This window comes from Petromyzon marinus, chromosome 41 (assembly GCF_048934315.1).
Source record: "Petromyzon marinus isolate PM22_M1 ecotype Great Lakes invasive population chromosome 41, UKy_Petmar_22M1.pri1.0, whole genome shotgun sequence".
Lineage (NCBI taxonomy): Eukaryota > Metazoa > Chordata > Hyperoartia > Petromyzontiformes > Petromyzontidae > Petromyzon > Petromyzon marinus.
The window spans coordinates 9,690,871-9,717,592 of NC_133707.1; the positions used below are offsets into that span (position 1 = coordinate 9,690,871).

General features: G+C 45.0%; 2 protein-coding genes across 7 annotated transcripts in view; one reads left to right on the forward strand and one right to left on the reverse strand.

The window, feature by feature from the left end:
- Positions 1–6,760, reverse strand: part of ALPK1 (alpha kinase 1) — a 68,255-nt gene extending 61,495 nt beyond the window's left edge. For 2 of the 4 annotated variants that reach the window (XM_032969012.2, XM_076073374.1), the window contains exon 1: positions 6,618–6,760. Coding sequence is in view for 1 of the 4 variants with exons in the window: in XM_032969009.2 (XP_032824900.2) it covers positions 6,303–6,318 (16 nt within the window). In the remaining 3 variants the exon portion in view is untranslated. Of the gene's footprint in view, positions 1–6,302 lie in introns of all 4 variants that reach the window. The other 2 variants (XM_032969011.2, XM_032969009.2) reach the window with 2 other exon arrangements.
- A 35-nt stretch (positions 6,761–6,795) lies between these two features.
- Positions 6,796–23,551, forward strand: TIFA (TRAF interacting protein with forkhead associated domain). Of its 3 annotated transcripts, XM_076073375.1 has the most exons (4): positions 6,797–6,904; positions 7,217–7,329; positions 7,544–7,780; positions 17,348–23,551. In XM_076073375.1, the coding sequence occupies exon 4, from the start codon at positions 17,351–17,353 to the stop codon at positions 18,209–18,211; it is 861 nt and encodes a 286-aa protein (XP_075929490.1). In that variant the 5' UTR covers positions 6,797–6,904; positions 7,217–7,329; positions 7,544–7,780; positions 17,348–17,350; the 3' UTR covers positions 18,212–23,551. The 3 variants fall into 3 exon arrangements, with proteins under 3 accessions (XP_075929492.1, XP_075929490.1, XP_075929491.1); XM_076073377.1 differs by lacking the exon at positions 7,217–7,329 and having other exon boundaries at positions 6,796–6,904; positions 7,560–7,780; XM_076073376.1 differs by lacking the exon at positions 6,797–6,904 and having other exon boundaries at positions 7,095–7,329; positions 7,560–7,780.
- The last annotated feature ends 3,171 nt before the right edge of the window (positions 23,552–26,722 follow it).

Here is a 26,722-nt window from a genome sequence, read left to right on the forward strand (position 1 = left end):
GAGATCAGATCGTGTGCGGGAGTGAGATGAGATCAGATCGTGTGCGGGAGCGAGATGAGATCAGATCGTGTGCGGGAGCGAGACGGATGGTAGGGTTGGGAGCAGCACTGGACTGTGAGAGGGATGCTGACGACACGGGGAGGGGGCCTTCATATAGCAGTGGACAATGGCCAATGATATGTTGCATATACTTATGAAATTTGAACTTATATACTTTATCTATTTAACGTATTTACTTTTGGTTATTTGCTTACATTTCCTATACTTTGTACTGCTATCGTTGTAGTAACTTTCTGACCCGTCCCGACTGTACACCTGTGAAAAAGAGCTTCATAGCTCATCGGATTTATCTTGGATAAATACAGATTCTAATATAGGTATAATTTATATGGCACGTACCGTTGTATTTATTTTTATTGTGAGAATTGGTCATTTTGGTCATACTGTACTTCTGCACCGATATATTTTTGCAATGTATGATATATGTGCCACAAAGCCTGCCTTATAAAATATTCTCCATCTCAAATTATTACTTGCATTCTTCCCCTGCTTACACAGGGTGAACCCCACTCCAGTCGGCTGGAGTTCTCTTGCACCCTGCTTGTGCGAGATTGCAACGTGCATTTGACGTGTCCTGATTATGGATGAGTACGTAACAGCGTAAAATGTAGAGTCATACCTTGATTCGTCAATTATAAAGTCGATCAATTAGAATATTTAGTAACAAAAAATCACGACGTTTCGGCCACAACACAAGCGGCCTTCATCAGTCTGGAGGACAGCGCTGGAGTGTCCTCCAGACAGGCTCGTCCCTTCACCTGATGAAGGCCGCTTGTGTTGTGGCCGAAACGTCGTGATTTTTTGTTATTTTATTTTCACCTACGTGACTTTACCCAATAGAACCAAAGAGTATGGATCCTAGCAGTCACGAAAGCTTTAAATCTAGAATAGAATATTTAGCCTGCAGGGTATGTTTAAACAAACTCTGTAGTTTGTGGCTTCACCCTTTAGGATATCATCAGCAGATTTCGGATTGAAAAGGCCATAGACTAATGCGCTAAAATAATATTTGTTCGATTGTGGACAATAGAACATAGTTTTATTGTATTTAAATATACAACTTCTGCCCCCCCCCCACATCCACCCCCCCCACCCCTTCCTTTACCAACCAAAACCACCCAGAGTGGTGAAGTATGATTAAACAACCCCCATGGTTGATACAAAGTTTGAAGGCCTCCTCAATCCAGCAGTTGTACTGAAAAATGGCTGTGTATTATTTACAATGTAATATTTGTTTCTTGTACAGATATTATTGTTGAATGCATTACTACCTTACTGAGCACAGTATCTTAACAGCATTCTGGTCCATTATGAGGGCACGATGTTCATTGTGGGCTCCTCTGTAGATTGGCCATTTACAATTAGTGAGCGTTGCTTCTATTACACATTAACCACCATGTTAATCCTTCACTCCCTGTTTTACGCCAAGTGAAATGATCAAACTCACATATGTTGAATATTAACAGTGTCCCAGGGGTGACATATGGAAAGGGAAAGCCAGGCAAATAGAAGTCAAACATTTAAAAAAGGAAGACACATTTCCTATAGGGGGCACGTGTGTGTGTGCCACTGCAGATGGTGTAGTCTTTGGCACACGGTGCTATGAACCAGAGTTCGATTCCAGGCCATGGATAATAGCATGCGTGGCAAGCGGTATCCGAATCTGCCCCGGGCCTCCCCTAGATTTGACCCCATCTTGTGCTATTTCTGGTGTAAATAGGCGCTTATTAACAGCACTTGGTCCAACAGCCCATAAGCTATACAGAAAATGCATGTATCGTATTTATATATATCCACTGTGTATTTCTGTTATACCACCAAAGATTCCGTACAATCAAACAGAGGTACGCAAAAAATACACAGTTCATAAAGTAATGTATCCAATTGTAAAAAAGTCTAACAGTGGTCATCCTATGGAGAGTCTGACCCTCACCATGGGAATGTGGAATTCACACCAGTGGCTTAGGACCGCCAATGGAGATGAGCTCCACCCCACTGCTTGTTTGAGCAAGGAGACATTTTGACCTTTAACTGCAATGCGCATGGCATTGTCCCGAAGTGCCGAAACGTGCTGGATATTCCACACTTAAAAACTGCACATGGACTCACACTTTATTACTCTACGTTCGAATCTATGAGATGCTTACCTCCTCGAGCATTCGCGCATATATTCCTACGCCGTTACGTACGAGTCAAATAACCTCGCCATCTGGTATTCCACATCCCTCACAAGCTCCTTCCCTCCCTCCCACAAGTCGGACGAACAAAACCGCCACCTCTCCCTCCTCTCGCCACGGCAACCCACGCATCCCCACCACTCCCCCCACCAACTCCTCGCACGACTGAAAATGTCTTCAAAGTAGCACTAATTCCCACAAATCCTGATCTGGGGCAGCCCTATTGTGGCGACGCTAAAACCAGCGTCTCCCAGAACCCAATCCTGGCGGAAAGAAGAAGAAAAAAAACGAAAGGCACCCCCCCACCACCACCACACACCCTCAACCCCCCCACACCCCCGACACAAACGCGCACGCAGAACAGAGGGGCGGCTGTAGCTAGCCGGGCACGGCCACAAGACAGCTTAACACCCGCTCGGCCCGGCCGCCCGGCCGCCCGCTATAATCTCCTGCATGCGAGACAAGGCCACGTTCGTATACTCGCGTCCATTGAGACGCCCGGCGCTGGAGAAAATTGCAGCCGTGGAGCAAATAAAGCGATGGAATTGGTGGCGGAGTGGGGTGGTGGGGGCTGGTTGAAAATGATTGTGGCGTCGAGGAGGAGTAGAAGCAAGGGGCCATAAGAGAAGCGGTGTCGCTGGAGGTTTTTTTTAATATAGAATTCCCTCCCCCTACCCCCACCACCGCCTAAAAAAAAGAAAATGAGCGTTGAATGAGACCTGGGTCTGCATCACAATGCCAGCGCAGAATTTATCGGTGTTCTCAATATGAACAGTTGACCGAGAGAATGGGCTGGCTTTTGTTGGTTGCCTGCGTACGGCAGATTTTGACAAACATTGCACATTCGGTCAATGGGTGGAGGTGGCAATGATGGGGGAAAGGGTGGTTAAGGGAAAAAAAAAGAATTAAAAGAGAAAGCCAATGGCTGACTTCCATGTCTCTAATAACCTAGGCCGGCTGTCTTCTGAATGTTAAGTGGACAACCAAACATTATCCCTTGATTTTAATTATGTTTTATAATGCCATATTCTTAGCATTATATATACCGTTTCTCTGGATTATGTCACAGTGTTTTTTTTATCTCCCTGTATTTGAAAGTAAAGCGGTTGAAGTACGTCTTACAATCCTCTCGGTGTGTGAATGTGTGACCGTGTTTGTCAACTTTGCTATCGGCTTTGTGTGTAAAAATAAAATGATTGTGGAATGCATCTTACTTCCCGGAGCGTCCTATAATCCGGAGAATATGGCAATTTTTGTTTGAACTTAAAGGCAGAAGTGAAAATGCCTTGGTTGATGTGGCAAAACAAAAAAAACAGCAGAGCATCCAATCCTTGAGTTTTTGTTTTTCACGATTTGCCGCTGCATTTTGTGCCGTTGTCGGTTACAGTAGAGCAGCCCTTTTTGTCTTCTAAATCTCTTTCACGGTCACCATTGTTTTTTATCGTTTTTCATGATGGCCTCTGTCAAATGTTGTTGGGGGTCACTGCATGAATTCTATGGGCGTATTGTTTCCGTAAGGAATCGTCATCATTTATCATCATTAGTCGCCATAATGGCCGCAGGCTGTACGTTGCTGGCCGCATGGCGTTTGGGGTCTCGGTGGCCGTGATATCGTGACACTGCGCAATGTCAACACTGTATAGTGATTATAATTATTACAGTGGAACGTATATTGAACGTGCGTGCAAAATATATCAGCGGCAAATGTTGTACAATGCCGCATTGTTATTGCACTATAGTTTATTATTCGTCAGAAGTTGTTTATGATTTAAGGCTAGTAAAAGCCTTCAAGTTATTCATCTTTATGCAGATGTTCACAAAAATTAAACGTACCTTACTCAAATCAGCTTAATAATTATTGTAATTTGCAGCCCTTTCTCAATCTACTGCTAGATGAATAACTCATAATTCTAAGTTGGTAGTGTGGGGTTGTTTGACTATACTTCACTGCCCTGGTCAGTGTTGGTTGGTGAAGGGGAAGCTTGGAATTGGTTCAGATATCACTTGCCACTGATGTAAGCCATGAGCGGGAATCAAACTTAGTTTGTGAGACTCACAGCACAATGCGCCAACCACTGTGCCACCACTCCACCAGATAGCGCTACAACTCTAGGCAATGCAGCTTCTGGAAGTTTTTTTGTGAGCCCTGAGGTCCCAAAATGAGCTTGGGGAAGCACAAATCTCGATTGGAAAGCCATGAGCCAGTGGTGTAACTTCCACATACTCATGGCAGTCTCCACATCTTGCCAAAGAATGCCCCCTGTTGACTTCCTTCAAATGGTATAGTTTGTATATCTAAGTGATAAGGGTTGTTCTGACATCCAACCAGGATTGCACTTGCAACCTTTTGATTGAGAGTCAAGCACTGTGCCAAATAGGCATCAATAATAAATACAGCACGGTAGACTTTCTTTGTACATCGATGCAGTGGTCACACTAGGCATAAGCAAACCCAGCAAAAGCTTAGTAACCCAATGGGGGCCCAGATTCATTAAAACAATCAGCTCAAATACTAATCCTACTAAACACAACAATCCAATAAGGCAATACTAAATATATCTCATCACTATATTGTCTGCATCTCGTTTCTGTCATCTCACGATATCTCTTATTTTGGCTCCATATCTCTTATTTCACTATCTCTTGTCCATATCTCTTCCGTCATTTCATAAGGAGGATTTTAAACGTTGAAAAGTGGCCTCCCAAAATAATGTCTGCTTCGGGCCCCCAATGGGCATCAAGAAACAGAGACTCAAGGAGCCTTTCTTGAGTAAATAGAGGACTCCAGAATTATTACTGAAAAAATACAAATAGGTTTTATCCTTTCTTGCAATAAAACAGGTGTCAAGAAGTTAAAACACCAAATAGAAAACTTTTGCAAGGAATCAAGTTCGCATTAACCACACGTACTTGTGCTGAAGATGGAAATAAACATGCTCTGATAAAAAAAAACAACATTGTCTTTGAAACTGATTGTTCTACACCAGACAGCCTTCTTTAGGGCCCAGTCTCACAAGTGTCAGACCAGAGAACGCCAAAAGGCGAACAGCGCAAAGACGATGCCACTATCAGGGCAATTATAACTCGGGATGAGCAACTACAATATGGGACCTTTTTTGCCAGTATCAAAGTATTAAAAAAATATTGCCATAAAGGGTAAAACCTATTCTTATTTTTGTATACTTTGATACTGGCAAAAAAAGGTCACCGAATTATTGGCCGCATGCTGTAATCAGCATGAGTTGGGTAAAACAATTACCACCACCAAATAATTTTATTCAAACAGATTAAAAACAATGTTTTAATCAATGCCACTATCCTGAATGCCACTGCACATAGCAACGTGGATTTTCGCAGTGTCTCAGGACATCTTTGGAGACATCCGTGGTACTTAAACAAAAAATTGCATAGTCGGCGTACGCCACCTACAGACAAGAATATGCTATTGACATTTAACTAAATAAAGGTCTTCCGAGACCATACAGTACAACGTATCGTATGTGTTGGGGGCTAGGCCACGTACAGTAGTAGTTGTATGCCAACATCGCTGTCAACCCTCCACCACCCGACAAAGACTAACACGTTTACAAAGATACGGGAGATCATCATTAATCGTACCAATGCATTTCAGATAACAAATTCTGACCGGCAAAGCTACTCCCGAGGTAGTAGTAGGTTTTTTTAAGACTCGTCACGAGTGAATTTAACATCAACGATAGCGTAACTCAATCTCAGAGTTCTCTACTTGGCTAATATTCCTAAAGCAGCTTGGATTAAACAATGTCGTAGTAATCTAGATTTTAAGTAATGATTGTGTTTGTGTGTGTGTGGTGGTGCGGTAGATGAGTAAGCGTTGAGACCCAGACCTTATTGATATCCGTCACAAGTTCCAGACAAGGAGGGGGATTGTTGCGTCTTATACACCGATGAGAACGGTATATATCATAGCACAGTATAACACACACGTGTAATGCAACAATGTGTATACTGTATGTGTATTAAAAAAAGGACAAAGGCACGCGTACACTATCTCTTTAAAAGGCCGGAAAGAAAACAGCAACTTACCCAACAAACACTGCATCCACAGTCGACTCTGTGTTAGCGTCGCTTATTGTTATTCAACAAAACTAAACTCGGCATATAATAATAACAACCCCTTACGAACACCTAACCTCTCACGACGATGCCCCGGACCTCGAAGCAACAGAGGGCAATGCAAAAAGCTACTAAAACCCCTTTGCGACGCGCGTGGTGTACGTATAGAACACTTTTTGAAGCTTCCAAAAAGAATGTTTTAAAAAACATATACACACCACAATATAGAAATCTGCCAAAGTGAAGCCTATGGCCGCCTCACGTTGGTGGTGGTGGGTGAAGTACCTTCCGGGTTGCAGAAATCACAAAGACAAAGATCCCCCGTGTAGCCTGCCACACACTCACGGGGCAAGTGCTCTCAGGCAGCCGCAACCTATGAAGGCCGGCAGGGCACACGAGGTGCGGCTCAGCACCACGCCCGACCGCCTTTGTCTCTCCCCCCCCCTCCCACGTTGTACGACTGTTTACACATCGTACAACAACAGGTAGTCGTTTGAGGCCGAGTCTACCTAGGGGACGAGGCCCGGGACCGTCGCCGGTGCTGTTGACCGTGAACGGGAATCGAACTCGGGGTAAGGGCCCGCGCTTCGTGGCGCAGCGTGGCGCTAACCACAACACCCACCGCTCCCACGCAGCAACGCCACGTGTTGGACTCGGGCGGGTTGGGTTTGTTGTTGGTGTTGTCCAAGTTCCGATGGAAATTCCAGCGATTAAAAAGCCGGGGGAAATCCCTCTGAACAATGAACCTACAACTCCCACCCCCTCTCCCCCCAACAACTCCTCCACTCCGTCAGGACGTGTAACAGAGTAGCAATCAAGTTGCAGCTAGCTTTTGTGGTGTTTTAGAATAAATAAACGTTAACGTCGTGTCTCTTCCCACCAAGCCCACAACAGCGTTGGCAATCGTTTAGGAGGAGCGGTGGCGCAGTTGTCCCGGCCACGAACCCTGAATCCAGAGTTCGAGTCCCAACCGCGGCTAACGTCGTCGTCGTCAGCGGTGAGTTTGATGCCCTGAACCGATTCGGATTTAACAACAAAAACATCATCAGCACGTGGGAGAGAGACAAAGGCGGCCGGGCGTCGATAATAGCCGCTCGCGAACAGCACTTGACCAAAGTGTTCAGGCAACAACCCCGACGGGTGGGGGAAGGATTTTTTTGTTATCATCATCATCTTTGTGTCGCCGTTATTTATTTGTTTTTTACTTTTAGTGTGTGTCCCGTGTAGGCGTCTCCCCGTGGTTGATGCGAGGCCGAACGTTCCGCCAGCAACAAGCGACGTCTCCTTAGAGGAGGGGGAGGAGGAGAGTCACTGGAAGACCGTAGAAGTCACAGGCACCGAGCGCGCACAACCCACACACGGCGTTATTCTCTACCACTACCGCTGCTGCGGCTGCTGCTTCTGTTGTTGTTACGACGACTTTGCGGTGCTGCTATCTCCTGTTGAAGGTGAGTAGCGGGCTAAACATTTCTCGTTTACGAGCATGAGAGAGATAGAGAGATAGAGGAGGCGGGGGGGGGGGGACGCGTTTGTTGATGTGTTCGATCCTCGGCCCCCACGACGCAACGGAGGAGAATGAAGGCCCGAAGCCTTCATCCCACACGCGCTAACCAAAGGGTTGGTGAAGTATGGTTAAGACCCCCCCCTTCTGTCGGTTTGCACCCCCCCCCCCCAGCCTTGACTGGCACGGCAAGGAGTTCATCCAGCAGTGGATTGACCAAAGGGGACGCTTGTACTCGAAAGGGTGGTCCAGATGTCTTGTGACCCCACGTCCACCACCCCTCCACCTCCAATTAATTGACCCCTATAATGTCTATACTTTTTGTTAAGTTGCATGTTCATGTATGTTTTAAATAAACACTAAGTTTTATATAATTATTTTTTTGAATGGGGGGGGGGGTCACAAGATATCTGGACCAACCTGTATATTACAGTGTAATATGTGTAAGTTGCGTTATGGTGTAATATTATACCGCATATTGCTGCTTATATGTAAATATATTGCGGTAGTGTTTGTTATAAGATGCGTCAGTAGATATAACGGCAACGTAAGCCTAGTAGTGTGTAGTGCTGTATACGGTATAATCTGCAATCTATGAAGAAGGTCCATTGACCGAAACGTCACCGGTTATATGTTACTTCGTGCTGTCGAGCTTCTAGATATTATTGCGACCGCTTTGGGAGAGCCTTTTTCATCCAGCAGTGGAGTACTCATGCTTGCTGACGATAACGATGAATATACCCTGGATATGTTTGTTGCATTGTGTGGGTCAATTCTCGCAATATGAGGTCCTGTTTAGTTTCGACTCGGCCCATCATCATCCTGCGGGTCAGATAAAATGGGTACCACTTTGCTGGAAGTCTACTACGGTCAGTGGTCGTTCGATGATGGGCTAGGACTCGTGCCGTAATAATGTGAAATTTGATGAGTACCGACAGTAAATTGTGGAGCTAAAGCAGTGGATCTTCTTCACCTTTCATGCAGCCTTGCACCGCTTTGGTTATACATCGTAATTTTTTAAATAATGTTTAATAATAAACATAGGTCTGATGAAACAAAGTTGTACTTAAATTTTGATTTAAAGCTTTCGTGACTGCAGGGATTCATATTCTGCCAGCAACAAGCCCGTGCTTAATTTGTATTTGAGATGATTTACCTTCTAAAATAAATCTGGCCAAGGCCGTAGCCATGGAGTCAATATTGGGGGGGGGGGGGGACCCACATCTTCCAGGGGGTCTGGGGGTCCCCCCCCCAGAAAAAAATCTAAATTTGAAAACGAATTTCCTACCTAAAATCTAAAAAAATAATTCACTAACACATGGGATTAACTTTTTTTTACATTGTATGTGATGGTAGAGATTAGGGATTAATAAAGTACAACCATAACCACAATCATATAAACAGAAATCTATTTTATAACAATATATTGGGGGAACATTTTGAGCATATTTGAATATTGGGGGGGGGGGATGTGCCCCCCCCCAATATATTATAATTACGGCCTTGAATCTGGCCATGTCTCGCACCCCCAGAAAGGGCATCTCGCACCCCCGGGGGGATGCGTGCACCCAAGGTTAAGAACCACTGAGCTATAAAGTGAACTTGTTCAGACGACAATGATGCAGTTGCCGTGAATCATACCTATTGGGATTGTGCAGTGATGATGATGGTGCAGGTTGATTTCCTACGGCGTGGACATTGCAGCTGTTGTAAGTTTTGTAGATTCTCTGGGGCTGGACACGGTGAGATGTCCGCACAAAAAACAAAGATGATGGCAGTGTTTATGGATAATGTTTATGGATATTGAGCCTTTGTCACGGGTTGTCGGCAATGTAGCATGCTGCGATAATGTGGAGGGGTGTGGTTCTAACGTGGTTGTGTTTCTAATGCAGTCGTGGCCACGTGATCGTGGTTGCGTTGGTTGTGGTTTAATTGTGGCTTTCAGTTCTGGTTGGAAAATAGTTGTAAGCTGGCCTAATATTTATACACGCGGTGGTGCTATTAGTGTTGATATGTCATTTTTGTTGATGTTCGTGTGATATTTTTTTGATATGTAATTGTTGATCAGCAATCATCATCACGATCTACAGGCAGATAGCCCCTAGGTGTCCACTGCGCATTTCGTAATTTATTTCTGATTTCTGTGCCGATATGCTCAAGTTAGTGCACATCTTTCTGGCACTAATCTCCAATTTCGTCGTCAAGCCATTCTCTGTTTGATCATCCCCTCTTTCCAGTTCCTTACATTTTTCCGAGCAACACACTTTCAATTTCCCTGTTTTCCATCGTACGTATTTGTTCAAATGGTGCCAGTTCTCTTCTCATCACTGCCTGTGTATCATCAGGTCTACTTCTGTGTGCAACCCTTTTCTCGCATCTGCATTTGTCCAACGAGTCCAATCGCATGCCAAAAGTTTACTAATCGTTGGTGCGTTTACTAGTTATATAAAGGACTGCACAAACTCATTTTTGGATGGATAGCTCACTTGTGTTAAGAGCAGAGAGTGAGGCAAGTTACTATAACAGTATGGAGTATAGTTTGAACGCTTCACTATTGTAGCTTAACTTATGGTTACGTGAAGCTCGTGCTGTATTCTTATATTTCCTGCTTTTGCAAACGTAGCATTGGACAGATAACAGACAGTTGTTACTACCTTAACATTGTTCAACACACAAAATATGACCTCTGCTCGTCTGAAAAACATTGCTTTAACCCACCCACACGTGTGACTCAGCCATACGTGTGACTCAAATAATGTTTTCATCGGTCTCAGTCTCATAATCCTCTTTTGTATTCCCCTTATTAACTTAACGGAGGCCATGCCTTCGATTTAATAATTCTTCTAGTTCACAGTACATGTATGGAATCGACGTGACATTCCTATGCATGTAATGACATTACACTAAAGACACGGTCTTGTATGTTACTGCAGTATCTTTACACGCTCACTTCCTCCTGACTGCTTTCAAATACAGAAGTGTATACGGTTAGAGGAAATGTAGGCTTTGGACAATACTGAAACATGCTCAAGCAAACACTTAAAAATGCTTGCTCATGGTGCTTCTGCAAATAGATATGATACATTTGGTATATGCTGTAGTGTTGGATGTTCGTATAGCCCAGTAGGAAGGAGAAACCGCAACATTAACCACGTGCCTTGCCTGTCCACGTGTATGCAGCACTGGAATGGTAACTCGTTGCGCAAGTTTTAGTTGTGGGTTATGATCCACATAACCCACAACTAAACGTGCAGCCCCAAAATTACCTTGCCCATGCCACTGCTGGCGGCAAGGGCCTCCACTATTGGGGACGTTATTAGAGGGTATCTGTGTCTCCTCTTCCTCAGACAGTACCTACACATCATTCATACTGCATGTAGATGTAAATCAAGAAAGCCTCACTAGTATAGCCAGTTGCTTTTCCAGCATGATTTTAAAGAGATACATCGGTTAGTAGTTATATTTATAGTTAGTCCAAGAGAACCCCCCTCTGTGGAGCGAATAGAGTTCGACTCGACCGAACTTTCCAAGTGGTGAAGGATACTTTACACCACCCACATGTTAGGGACCTACCGATCAACCTACTGAAAGAACGTGACTTTTGTGTGGGGTTTTTTTAAACACATCATCGTGCTTCGATGCAATGCATTTGTGTTGTCTGAACGTGGTATTTGTTTACAGGGTAGGTGCACAGCAGCGAGTGGTGATACGAGGAATGAAGTTTTACGAGTTGCTAAGCGGCATACACGCGCAAAACGAAATCCGTGTCTGTTGGCCATGTGTGTATGCTCGGACACTTTGTGGAATTGTCTTTAAACGGAACAAAAAATGCCCCCAGCTGTTTTTCTTTTGAGAAGGCACGGTTATTGTATTGCAGGTAGGTTTGTTGAATTTGTTTTGAAGATTACGATTTTTTTTAGTTACAAATGGAAAGAAACGCGCCAGAGCTGTTTTGTGTAACGACAGCAAAACTGGGTTTGAATGCAATCAAAGTCTCTGCGCTTAGGTGAAGCAAAGCGAAGTACCCGGGTCCGGTTTAGATGTCACTCGCCACCGGCGTTAGCCCTGGCCAGGAATATAACTCGGGCAGGGCCAGGTTCAGTGTCGTGCGGTCACCGCTCTGAGCCAATGCTCCACCACAGCTTGCATGGAATTTTCTTGAATCGCAAATACAATAATCAAATCGCCCGGTATGCTGCTGGTAACATCAGATTTATCGCTCATTTTTCAAGACTTAAGACTACCGTAATTTGTTTTCACCTGATTATTGCTGAAATATGTGTTTTTATGGTTTATGATTCCCGTGAAGTGCCCGGAGATGGGGTTGCATTTAAGAGACTATATTAATGTTAATTACTCTATATCAAGATACGATGCATGTATCATGAGTCCATATTAATCGATGCATTAACTGATGCATTGTTACCCTTCTAATTAACAGTCACGGGTGCTGCCATTAGGGGACTGCTACACAGATAATATATTAATTGTTGAGTTTTATAGGAGTGCTTGTCTCAATAGATTGGATGTTAAGCTGTCAAGTAAACATTGCTTTTTACAATGCACTCCTGATAGGGCTTATTGACTGATCTAGTACAATGCTTACCGCATTGTTTCCTATTCAAATATGCTTTATTTTTTTATCAGGTTCTTTTGATTTTTAAACGGGTTGTTACTAACTACTCATAGAAAACTATTTATATGCCATTTAACAACAAATAAACGCCCGTAAAATATTTGTACAACATTCATTATCAAGGCCCACATCGTGTCAAAAGTGCAGCCTCAAATTCATATCCACTCCGTGACTCTCTCGGGCCTCTCTGTACGTGCTATGAAGAATTACATTTGAAATTAAAAAGGAAATGCATGAAATCTGGCTTTTTTTTTAAGACGCAATTTTATTTATTTTCAGTCCCCGAACCCACACCATCCAACCACTTCACCAACTCTTGTGAGCCTGCATTGAAACAACCTTCATAAACCGAATAGTGTTGGAAGGCTTACAGTGGATTGACAGGACTTTCTACAATTATTAAGAATAATTGATATGCGTATTTTATGTTTAGTCTCCCCTTTTAGGCTGCTGGCAGGAGATGGTGAATCTTATATTAGGGATAATATATTTCTGAATGGAATTATGACCCCTGATTTGGTGGGGGGGGGGGGTCTATTCGTTGCGTTGCCATGTCATCATGGAAACACTTTGAATTAAATCTGTTGCAAAATAAACAATTGGCTTTGAGCTGGTTATATACGAATGTGGTAAAATGGCAACAACAACATCAACAAAAATGTACATGCAGATTCTAAGTTAAAGACTACAGGCTGACCGACGCAAACAGGGCAGCAAGCGATTGTCCTCTGCAGCCCTAGCCTTAGTGTCTGCCACTGGCTTACGAGAATTTACGTCATTTGCTGGACACAGGTCTTACATTTTTCTGTCTTCAAAGTCGAACAAAGGTCCCTGTTTGGGGCACTTTACAGTGTCTGTTTTGTCAAGTAACTTTGGACAGAATCAAGTCAACCATATCTGTGGCTATGACTGAATCCTTCTTTCAATATTTTTCGAAGCTTAATTCTCTTCTACGATTTGCCTGGATGCAGCCATATTAGTCTTGGGATTAAGTGTCCAAAAATTTCCCAAATGCTTAGACTAGTCTGTGAACACACATTTTGAAGCAAGTAAGATCTTACCATTGTATTAATGTTTTTTTTCTACATGAACATTTCTAAAGTTGCTATAACATAAAAATCTAGGTACATAGTAAACATCCTGAATACCCAAAGGATTCTGTAATGCTGTCCAACATTCGTTTGTCTTTTGAAGTGGTATCTATCAGGGAAAAACATCTTTGTCTATTTACAAGGTGAACTCTTGTGCGTGTTGGTGTCTCCAGGGTTTGGGCAACACTTTGATCAGTTTTAAACAGAGCATGTCCCTAATAGCAACACAACTTTATACTACACTTTGGTAAATATTGGATCATCTTTGAGAGTTATCGTGCCCCCTTGTTATGTTCAGACACAGAGAGCCAGTGCATATACACTTAAAACTTTATTATGAATCCATTCTTCTTCTTTCTTCGTATGGCTGATGTAGATGCAGAGCAACAACCACAATTTCACATTCAGGTGGTGGAGCTAAGGCACCATTCATGAGCATTTCAATAAAATGTCTCCATACCCTAACAAGCATGGATGTGGTATCAATTCCACCTACCCATGGCAGAGGCCAGTCTCACTGTAGGATGACTACTGCTCGCCTCCCTGTTTCCACCCTCCACAAACTTCAACTCATCCAGAACACAACTGGCCGAACCCTCATCCGCACCAAGCTGCATTCCACGATCGCCAGCCCCAGGCTCGTCCAGCGTCACTGGCTCCCAACAATACTTAAAGTGGTTGACTACAAGATCCTTGTCCTAGTTTACAAACTAAACTATGTTTTTATATACCAGGTGAGGCCCACTGAGCTGTATAGCTCTTTTTCAGAAACGACCTGGCCGCAAATGATTGCTCAATAACAGAATGGAAGAGGGGACCTACACCTCCCTAGTAAGCTACAAGTCACTCATTAAAACATTGACTTGACCACACTTTTCCACCTTCCCCAGTCATCCCTTTCCTCCTGCTCGGTGTCGAATTCGTTCTGCTTACAATTGTGTCATGTTTTCGACGCGTTTGCTCATGGCAAAAGCTGATTGGCAGGGGTAACACTCAACCTTGTGACCTTCATGATTGCGGTTTTAAGGGCTACGACCTCGTGTTCCAGCCAGCGGTTTTGAGGAACTATAATGTAATTTATAGTTTTTCATTGAGCTGGAGCGGTGGCACAGTGGTTAGCGCGTTGCACTAAGGACCCAGTGATCTGAGTTTGATTTGCCAGCCACGACTAACGTCGGTATCTGATCTTGGCCTGGTTCACCAGCCACCCCCGCAGGCAGTTTACCAACCCACATTGATAAGCGTGGTGAAGCATGGTCTAGCAATCCCCGTGGCACACGGCATAGGGAGGCCTTAATCCGGCAGTGGATTGTATTGTGTGTATGTTGAACTTCTTTCCGATTGACAAAAGGGCTGAAAATTGTTACTCTTTTTTTGCAGGACTGTAACTTACAATACTGCATTGGCGTTCTGTTCCTGCAACTTTCAGGGATCCCTGTGGCTTGAGTGTTGTGTCCTTAACCATAAGCCTCATGACATACACAGTGCGTATCTGGACATGGCTCACTGATGAGCCCTAATCAAAGAGCAGAGGCCTCCATGGCTGCTAATGGCTGCAGGCTACACGGCACCATTCTCTTAGGCATTCCAGCCAGTAAGAAGGAAGGATTTGCGATCAAGTGTGACACATTCTTTGTTTTTTGTTTAAGAATTACAGCAATCTTGTTTTACCAAGTCTAGGTGCTTAATCTTCACTTAAACCACACCTAACACCTTTGCCCACTCACCTTAATATTTGCATAAGAGCTAACCGTCTGGGAATTTTTACCATACCTTGCCCAATAAGAAACAACATAAACTTTATTGTAATCGTCTTGTTTTTTATTAGCACAGTGGTTTCGCTTACCTGTCCTGTGTTAAAGAAAGTCCTCGTAAACGCCCCGGTCGGGCGTGTTGTTGTTTTAAAGCCACATTGCGTCACCCGACCTCAGGTGCGAATGAGTCAAACGAGCAATGTATCATCATGTCTGGCAAAAAACACAACACTTTTGTAGTTTTTTCCACCCACCCACCCACCACCATAAAACCCAGTGTCACCTATTGTATTATTTATTTGACATGTTTGCTATTGCCCTACAGCAGCGAGCTGTACCCAACCTGTGTTTCGTGAGGCTGTAGGATATGGTCCTTTTGCAGATACTATGATTTGGAGTAGTTTTAATTTGGAAAGTAGAGTGTGTCCCTTGGTGCTTGGTGAAAATTCAAACGGAGGGTTGACTTTTGGTCCATGGGTACAGAATATGTAACACGTAGTAAGCTTTCGTGACCAATATTATTCATAATATAGGATATTGGGTTTGATAGCGTAAAAATAAATATGGCCATGCAACCGAAACTATGGGCCACATAGTAAACCGATAGAGACACAAAGAGATACACTGGCATTCGTGGAGATACATAGATATACATTAAAGACAAGCTACAGTGCGATTGTAGCCATGCAACCTAAACTGTGGACCATATGGTGAACCCATAGCGATACATTGGGCTGCAATGCAGCCCAAACTATGGACCGTATAGTACACCACTATAGTCTGCGCTCCTTCAATGGAGGAACAGCGAAACTACAGGTAGTCCTCTACTTACGATGGAGATGCGTTACGACAACCCCATCGTAAGTCAAAAATATCGTGAGTCGAAGATGGCCTAGCCTACCCAGGAGTCTTAAAGAATGGTGATAATTTAGCAAAAATAGAGCAATTTACAATACCGTACTGTATAAACTATATACTGTATGTATTTATTATTTACAATACTGTTGCACAGCAAAATGTAAAGTAAAAAAAACACAAGGTACAGTGCACGCGCTAACACCGAGACAACTTGACTCCGTCGACCGCTGGTGAGAGTGAGGCATCACCGCACAAGGCGGGAGATGCGTACATCCCGGCAGTGTCCCAACGTACAGTATCGTACCTCATTCGCTGCTGCGTTTGCCTGCCGCGCGAAATTTAAAATATTTTACAATTTTGTCGTATCGCCATCGTAAGATCGAAATATCGTAAGTCGGACCATGGTAACTCGGGGACTACCTGTACACAGATTCTCTCCTGAAACCCGCTTGTGGCGAGCAGACTTCAACATTGGCATTTAACTCCTAAACATTGCCACATGCAAGAATAGAAGAATATCATTAACAGCATATAAGGTTTTGATTTAAAAAACCAACACACCTGAAGACGACCGTTTGAGTTATGGTCGAAACGTCGTGAGAATTTTTTATTGTTTTATATATATTTTATTATTTTGTTGTTTCCCTTCAACGTGACTTTACCGAAAAAACTAAGAATATAGCATATAAGGTTTCGCATTTGTCATTTTTGGTCGTGATCAGTCCACTGCTGGATGAAGACCTCTCCTTGCCATTCCCCTCACTCGTGATCCTGCGATGTTGTAGCTTAGTCTATTTGTAATTTTTGTGTGAAGTGTGTCCGTCAGTACACTAATCGCTTGAGAACCCAAACTAGTGCAAGAATGAACAATACGTAACACACCTGCAGCAAAAACAATTTCTCCCCTTCACATTTAACAATTTGGTACTGTACCCAGTTGTTAACCGTTGTGGATTGCTCTCCAACCTACCGGTGTGCTGAAGCGGCAATAAAGTGGCACTTTTAAACACACTACAGCTTATTTTTTTAAACAGCCGTGTCGGGTGGAGCAGGGTATACGACACGCACGACCTGACCCAAAAATAAATTCTTTAATCCCAACGTTGGTCGCGAAAAGCCTACACGCGGCGTCACATGACGACGATCGTTAACACCGCTCTATTCCCGCCGCGCAGGTCATGGCTGTCAACACCACAGCCCCCACCGACCAAGTGTCCCCGTGCCTGCACCTCTCCGTGTACCACCCGGACAACGCGGTCGGCAACATCTTCCGCCACTTGCCCCTGCAGGAGCGCAGGGACTACCCTTGCCACACGGTGCTCACCGTGGGCCGCCTCGACACGTGCCTCCTGCGTCTGCACTACCAGCGGGCGTCGCGCATGCAGCTCCAATTCGAGGCGGTGCGGCGGCGGCAGCAGCCCACGTGGCAGCAACAGGAGCAGCAGCAGGCGGGCTCGGAGCTCGACGTGGAGCTGTCCTTTGAGGTGAAGAACCTGAGCAAGACCATGGAGCTGCGGGTCAACGACCAGCGCCTGGGCCACCTTGAGCGCGTCGCTCTGCCGCCCAGAAGCCTGCTCATATTCGGGAACTTCCAGCTGGGGTGCACGGTGGAGGCCGGCGAGTCCGTGGACTCGTTCGAGGTGCTGTGCGAGGTGGCCACCATGCCCTTGCGGCAGGAGACCGGCGCGGACGATTCGCATTTCTGCACTCCGATGATGGAGACCGGCGGCGGTGGTAATTGTGGTGGCGACAACGGCAATGGTAGTGGTGGCGATGGTGTTGCACTTGCTAGCCCTCGTGGCTTGAGCAGTGGCATCGGTGTGAGTGTTGCCAGCAGTGATGATAGTGGTAGTTATAGTCGTGGTGCTTGTGGTGGTGGTGGTGGTGATAGTGTTGGTGATAGCGGTGGTGCTTGCGGCAGGGAAGAGGAGCGCGTTGGCCAGAAAGTAGAAGATTGTCGTGCGTCAGTGGCTTCAATCGCCGTCAATCACCGCAGGATGCCGACTGAGAATGAAGAAAAGGATTTTGCCAGATGCTAAGTGATGATTTAGTGGTGAATATGCACATTACAACGGTTACATCAAGCGGACACTTTGCCAATACGTGTATGTGTGTGAGCGCACGTGTTCGCGAGCAGCACTGCAGTGGCTTGCACGTTGGGCTACAAACACCCACAACCACGATACGGTTCCTGACAATGAGGGCACGGCACTGGTGTAAATGGATAGCGGAACCACGTCTGGCCCACCCCTAGGCTCCGATTAGCATGGTTGGCTACGTACGGTGCGAAAGAGCTTCAACGTACACACGTACAAAACACCTTGTTGATGTTAGTCGTAGTAAGTGCTGACGAACTGCAATCCCCCCCTCCCCCGTGTCTATTTGTACTGAAAAAGCATATGATGGGCTCAGCTCAGTCACCAATGGCTGCACCAAAACAAAAACATCGCGTTGACTTTGCCTTGTCACTTCATTCTGGCTTTTTTTTCGGTATTGAGACTTGAAATAAATTATTGTTTTTTTTATTGATTGATATGGAGTAGACGCTTTGCCAGGGATGTGCCCTCAGTGTCGATCAATAATACAACCTTTTGAAGTATTCTCAAAAGTAGTTTGATCTACCAGGCCCTCTATTCTGATTTTAAAAAAAAACATTAATCGAAAAGACTGGGGTTCGAAGGAAAAATATATAATAGGCGACGTTTCGAGAGATAGCCCTTGTTCATGGCACGTAAAACTGCAGTGATAAAGGTCTATCGCCCGAAACGTTGTTCCCTTAAGGCAGTGCTATTGACAAACGTGTTGAGTTTGTTTATGTTAATTGTGCTCTTGCACTACTGCCAATGCAGCAGCAGCATTGCCAAGTCACAAAGCGCCACGGTGGCAAGATGTTAACTACCTCGCCTGGTATACAGGAGGTTGTGGGATCGATACCGACCCTAACGCCTGCTGTATATTTGGAGTTTGCATGTCTCTCCCCCCGTGGTCACGTGGATTTTTCTCCAGGTCCTACGGTTTTCCCTCCGCATTTATAATCAACGTGCGTTTGGAGTGTTTGGCTGATGTAAGTTTCCACGTGGTGATAAGCCACTTCGTTGGGCTATCATTTGTGTCCAGGTCGCTTCTGAAAAAGAGCTGCATAGCTGGTGAACTTTACCTGGTAAAATAAAACATTGTTTAGTTACATGTTTGCTGTTGACACGGTCACTGCACATTACAAATGTAAATTTGTGTTGGTGACACGATGTTGATGGCACACTTTGCATACTTGGGCCAACACGTTTGCCTCCCTACACAAATTCACGACTTAATAATACCGCATCGTAAAAAAAATTTAAGCAATGAATGTTATCACCCGACTTGCGCTGTGAACGTGCCATTGGAAATGGTTTTTAAAGTCGGCAGGCTTCTTCCAAATTCGGTGGACTTGGCAGATGACATTTTAATACAATTAGGGAAAAATCGTAAATATGTGTACCTTTGTTCGTAACGTTACTTTGACAATATTTACGGTTTATTTTGTACGCACAAATGCATGACTGGTGCAGCGTCTTGACGTACAGTTTTATTTTGTCCTGTGAAAATGGTTTTCAACCAGAGCTTTTAAGCGACAGAATTTAATCTCAAATTGCGATGGCGCTCTCCTTATGTTAAATGTCGAATTCTGTATATTATTGTGTAAAGTAAGTTTGTTGATGAAGTGGTTTGTCTCAATGCTTGGAAAAGGCAGGAAAGTATTTTTTTTGTGGAAATGATTTGTGCTAAGACCGTTGCAGTGTGTGGTTGGTTCTTTGAAATACTCCAGACGTTTCATCGTAAACATCTTGATTAAGTTATGGAAGCGCACAATGTTTGTTTGTGTGTGTGTACGCGTGTGTGGTTGCTTAAATGTATGGTCATCCACAAATCAAATTAATATTATACACGGAAGGCACAAGGCCTACAAAGGATTGTAATGTAAAATGCATGTGCTTCCTCCCATCCATTAAGCAACGCTGCATTTTATCTTTCAGACCATACAAGGCCACTTGGGAATCCCACGATACCATGCCAGTTTTATAACTTACATTGCTATGAATTTCAAAGACGTGCCGTGTCTCGATTGTCTGGAGGGCAGTGTGCTCAGCCGGCAAGTGCTGAGATCTTGGCTTCGATTCCAGGGTTTGACCGCGTGCGATTAAACCAGGTGCTCAAGTGTAACGAGTTGACGGTCTCAGCCTGGTCAATAATGACTGCACGCAAATGAAAACACCATGTAACATTTATTTGTGCGTGGAATTTGGCAAAATGTCCCGGCTCTGGGAATTAAGCATGTCAGTTTCGACTTTCGTGGTATGAACATAAATCTCGTTTAGAAGAATGGGTGGGAAAGTGCTGCACCCGATTGTGTGGACTCGAGTCACTTGAAGGGAATTTAGTTGCAAGCCCTCTGATGTCTCTGCTTCCACAGTTGGGATAAACTCCAGTATATAATGTGAAGTAATAATTTAATGGTATTAGTTAACCTGTGCTGCCAAGTCGATACTGAACCCAACGAAAAAAAGAATAATCTCCGAGGTCAAACGAGCATTTGGGTGTAGGCACGCTGCTGCTGAGAACTCTGCGCGAGTGATGGGAATTCCACATTCTTATGACGTGCATAAATCGCTTCGTAGGGACAACTAATGTTGACATACCACAAAGCGGTACACATTTAATAACCTCGATGACGTGGCCGAGCTGCAGCTCGTCTGCAGATTATTTTAGGAGTTCGCGGTTCGAGTCCAGTGGCCACCCTGGTTAATACTGCGTGTGTATTAAACTTCGCAGTGAATGATAAAGACACTTTGATGTTGTTGAAAAAGATACTCGCAAATTACTTAATTCGGACAACAATTTTACCCATTTTTTTAGGCAAGTGGCGCATTCACCTTGTGCTACACAGGGGCAGCTGTCAATGGGGGGGGGGGGGGGGAGTCTCCTTGGCTCGACTGCAACAGGGAATTTGAATGGTCGAGCTGAGATGCTCTGAAATGCGAAGGCCTTTAAGCGAGCGCCCTTCCAGTGTAAATCCTTATGCCCAACCCTTGACTAGGCTTTAAAGCTGCAACATTTTTTTTATTGAGTTGAGCCACTCCAGCTACAGAGCCACCTGGCCAGATTTAGACTTGGCTGCTCGGGTGATAATTATACACTTAATTTGAAACTACTTTACTATAGGAAGCTGTAGCTAATTACGCAAATTAGTGATTTCACTTCGGTTGCCAGGAGAGCTAATTATGCAAACCAGGCAACGGGGATCATTGCAGCATTGTTCATTAAACTAACAGCCGTTTGCCCTGGAGCTCATTGGCAGAATTTCTCAATAGTTTTTATTATACATTTTTCAGAAGTGAAAAACATTTAGATGAGGACACTTTTTTTATTTTAATGGATTTCCCCCACCCCACGCCTTCGAATTGTGCTATTGGTGACTTGTCCATTCTGAGCTCGCACATTACAGAGTGTTAGAAAAGGGGGCCTTTGGAAGGAGATATTATATAGCTACTTATGAAATATATTTATCGAGTGCCACCTCTGCAGAAAACTGTGCATCCTATACAATCAGCAATGTTCTACACCGGTGGTTCTCAACCTGGGGTGCGATATGCCCTTTTTAGGGGTGCGATACATTGCCGGATTTTTTTAGAAGGTAAATTGCAAAACACAAATTAAGCACGGGCACGTAAGTTACAACTACGTTGATTCATCAAACCTCTGTGTTTATTAACATTTTTTTTTTACGATTGAGGACCAAAAGGGTGCAAGGCTGCCATAAAGGTTAAGTAAGAATCGCTGCTCTGCACAAACGCATTGCGTTGCTTGATTTTGTAAAGGGGAGCGTAGGCGGTGTGGATTTTTCAGTTTGTGATTTGAGGACATTACCACCGAGTTGCCCAAGCCATCCGGACTGTGGCAAGGACTGGCAGCGTTGCGTAAAGGCAACTTTCCAAAGGGCGCATCGGGAAAGTTCCCGTTTTAAGGAGTTCGCACGAATGCAACAAAATCTTAATTCGCAATGCTAATGTGTTCATGTGAAGCGTTACTCGGCAGGTCCACTTTAAACAGATCAACTCAGTATGGTGAATGTATTTTCACACGTTTGTACTGGAGTCGTATTAAGAGTATTGTTTAGGTTTTATTTGTGTTGTATCATTATTGTTGAATAGATGGCTTTGTTTTACTTGGACTCGGCTGTATACTGTTGTACTTTGATGGCTTCTACATTTACTGAAAACCTCTGTAGAAAATAAAAACCTGCGTATTTGTATATGTATTAGAAACTAAAATAACTTGTCATGCTGTGTAACGCATTGTAGTGGAGGCCATCGGTCGGTTCTCAAAGTCGGACCCCCCCACAGGCCCCCCCCCCCTCTTGCTGTTCCCCCCATCGCCCCCCTCCATCTCCCCTCTCCCTCCTCTCCATCCCTCCTCGCCCTCCCCTCGATCCCCCCTCGCCCTCAGCTCGATCGCCCACCACCCCTCCCCTCATCCTACACAGCTGACGTTTCAAGCAACGTCTGTGCTTAGGTGTGGCTGACCTTGTTTTAACTCTATTGTTTGAATTAATTTTATTTGTGTGTATGATATTTTCGCTTTGCTATGCCATAACATTGCCGAAATGTTGCTTAGGTTTTAACAGCATTAATTCTAAAAATACCTTTTCAAGAGGGGCCTGCATTGGGGGTGTATGACCCACAATGCCTTTTAATAGTTTATATGTTCATGTTGTGACGGATGTACATGTTGTGACGGCGCTACAATGCAAATGAACGGTTCTGATATCTAATCGTTGTCCGCAAGCTATGACAATTGGTCATATCACAAGGGAAGCATACTGTCGCATGCCTCATGATAGTCACGCGAGGGTTATTGGTTAACATCATGGCTTTTTGCCTTAGGAATGTGGAATTTCCACCATTGGCTTGGCCACCAATGAATTGAGTGCAGCCAATCAATGGCAATGAGCGTGGAGATAGTATTATTATTGGTTGCAACTACTAATTGCCTTTAACGCTATAGTAGTAACATCACGGTGGTGCATTGCTTTATTGGAGCCGCAATTAAAGTGCCTCCTTAAATTGTGTAGTTGCTCGTAACACAAGTACATAATCCACAGTGCACGTGTTTCAGAACACCCGGTCGGCAATGTACCCTGCTATAAAACGTGATTTGATGTGTTACTGTGCGTGTATGTTACGCATGTTATGCCTATGTGTATCAAACTGTTACTGCGAACTAAATGGGATTGCATTTGACGCAAAGTGAGCGCTGTCAACCGGCTGTTTGTGGGCAAAACCCCAGTGTTGTGTTACTGAATCTGCCGATGCTTTCTCATAAATAAATGCATATGTAAATGCCTTGTGTATTCAACATGGTGTATTTAAAAGTAACTTAATTTTAACCCATTGTTGCCAAGGCCGAAAACACCGAGCAGCCAGCAACAATCCGCCCTCTACACTCGTAGCAGTGCTATGTGAATGTACTGCCGGATGAATCCCTCCCCACGTCGTGTCGGTAATGAGGGCGTTATTTCGCCATACTTTACCAATGCTGCCACGGGACCGGTTCAGATATCACTCGCCACTGATGTTAGCCGTGGCCCCCGAAATCAAACTCTGTTTTCACCGGGTTCATCGGACGTTTTGTTAAACACTGAAAACTACCCCCATCCGCGCTACCATAATACATATTAGCAATGAGGTTAAGAATTCAATGTGGGTGATGGCATTTGTGGTGGAATTTTTAGGAGGGGAAAACAATAACAAGGAACTTTCAACATTACAACTGTGCGGGTTTGTGTCCAGGCACCTTGTGTGTGGTGATTTTTGTTTCTGTTCAACTCGTCACCTTGGTCAGTCCAAGCCCGTACGTCTGTGCCGTTGACCTGCCAGCAGCGAGCCTTCGCCAACTTCACGTGGCCTCGGAAGTGCACCGAGCCTTGCACGAGAGCGGTTGTGACATCACCACCCTCACTCGGTAGGGAATGGCGACTGTTGTAGAACTCGTCGCGATATATATTACGTGGCGCAGTGGTTATCACGTTGCATTGTGACTTGCGATCTCAATTCCTGGTCACGGATAACGTCCGCCTGCACGTGCTGGTCTAAACCTGCCCTGTGGGGCATCTTTCTGGGTTGAGTCACCCCTCAACGAGATCGTGGGTGCATCAGCGCTGGGGGGGGGAGGGGCAAGGGTGGCTCAGAATGTGGTACTTACCCCACCACCCATTCACAAACTATTTCTGGCTTCGTCGGAACTTCCCAACAACTGTCCCCCAAGAGTTGCTAAGGCTTAGTGGGGAATTTCTGTGTAAGCACGTCTCGTAGTGGCGTCAGTGTGCAGCGCGCTACGCCACGATCCTCGTGACCAGGATTTTACAATGCTTAGCTGTGATGCAATCATTCACCTTTTGTCAGCCACGCTGAAAGTGACTACCTGGTGTGGTGTGCTTGTGGTTATCAACTGCGTGTCTGTGTAACAGGGGTGCAACAATGCATCGATGCATTGACGTCTATAGGCTCGGACCGGTCTCTGATGGAGTCTCGATAATAGACTGTCAGACTGGTCTCTGATGGGGTCTCTAGACAATAGACTGTCAGACGGGTCTCCGACGGCGTCTCTGGACAATAGACTGTCAGACCGGTCTGTGATGGAGTCTCCAGACAATAGACTGTCAAACTGGTCTCTGATGGGGCCTCTAGAGAAAAAACTGCATGACCGGTCTCTTATGAGGTCTTTAGACAATAGACTGTCAGACCGGTCTCTGATGGAGTCTCTAGACAATAGACTGTCAGACCAGTCTCCGATGGGGTCTCTAGACAATAGACTGTCAGACGGGTCTCCGATGGGGTCTCTAGAAAATAGACTGTCAGAACGGGCTCTGATGGAGTCTCTAGACAATAGACTGTCAGACTGGTCTCTAATGGGGTCTCTAGAGAAAAAACTACCAGACCAGTCTCTGATGAGGTCTTTAGACAATAGACTGTCAGACGGGTCTCTGATGGAGTCTCGAGATAATAGACTGTCAGACCGGTCTCCAATGGGGTCTCTAGACAATTGACTGTCAGACCGGTCTCTGATGGGGTCTCTAGACAATAGACTGTCAGACCGGTCTCCGATGGGGTCTCTAGACAATAGACTGGCAGACCGGTCTCCGATGGGGTCTCTAGACAATAGACTGTCAGACCGGTCTGCGATGGGGTCTCTAGATGAGAGACTGTCAGACCGGTCTCTGATGGAGTCTCTAGACAATAGACTGTCAGACCCGTCTCTGATGGAGTCTAGACAATAGACTGTCAGACCCGTCTCTGATGGGGTCTCTAGACAATAGACTGTCAGACCGGTCTCTGATGGAGTCTCTAGATAATAGACTGTCAGACCGGTCTCTGATGGAGTCTCTAGATAATAGACTGTCAGTCCAGTCTGTGATGGGGTCTCTAGACAATGGACTGCCAGACCGGTCTCTGATGGGGTCTTTAGACAATAGACTGTCAGACCAGTCTCTGATGGAGTCTCTAGACAATAGACTGTCAGACCGGTCTCCAATGGGGTCTCTAAACAAGAAACTGTTAGACGGGTCTCCAATGGGGTCTCTAGACAATAGACTGTCAGACTGGTCTCTGATGGGGTCTCTAGAGAAAAAACTGCCAGACCGGTCTCTGATGGAGTGTCTAGAGAATAGACTGCCAGACTGGTCTCTAATGGGGTCTCTAGACAATAGACTGTCAGACCGGTCTCCGATGGGGTCTCTCGACAATAGACTGTCAGACCGTTCTCCGATGGGGTCTCTAGACAATAGACTATCAAACCGGTCTCTGATGGGGTCTCTAGACAAGAGACTGTCAGACGAGTCTCCGATGGGGTCTCTAGACAATAGACTGTCAGACCGGTCTCCGATGGGGTCTCTAGACAATAGAATGTCAGACTGGTCTCTGATGGGGTCTCTAGACAAAAACTGCCAGTCCGTTCTCTGATGGAGTCTCTAGACTAAAAACTGCCAGACCAGTCTCTGATAAGGTCTCTAGACAATAGACTGCCGACAGGTCTCCGATGTGGTCTCTAGACAATAGCCTGCCAAACCGGTCTCTGATGGGGTCTCTAGACAATAGACTGTCAGACCGGTCTCCGATGGAGTCTCTAGACAATAGACTGTCAGACCGGTCTCCGATGGGGTCTCTAGACAATAGACTGTGAGACCGGTCTCTGATGGAGTCTCTAGACAATAGACTATCAGACCGGTTTCTGATGGAGTCTCTAGACAATAGCCTGTCAGTCCAGTCTGTGATGAGGTCTCTAGACAATAGACTGCCAGACCGGTCTCCGATGGGGTCTTTAGACAATAGACTGTCAGACCGGTCTCTGATGGAGTCTCTAGACAATAGACTGTCAGACCGGTCTCTGATGGAGTCTCTAGACAATAGACTATCAGACCGGTTTCTGATGGAGTCTCTAGACAATAGCCTGTCAGTCCAGTCTGTGATGGGGTCTCTAGACAATAGACTGCCAGACCGGTCTCTAATGGCGTCTTT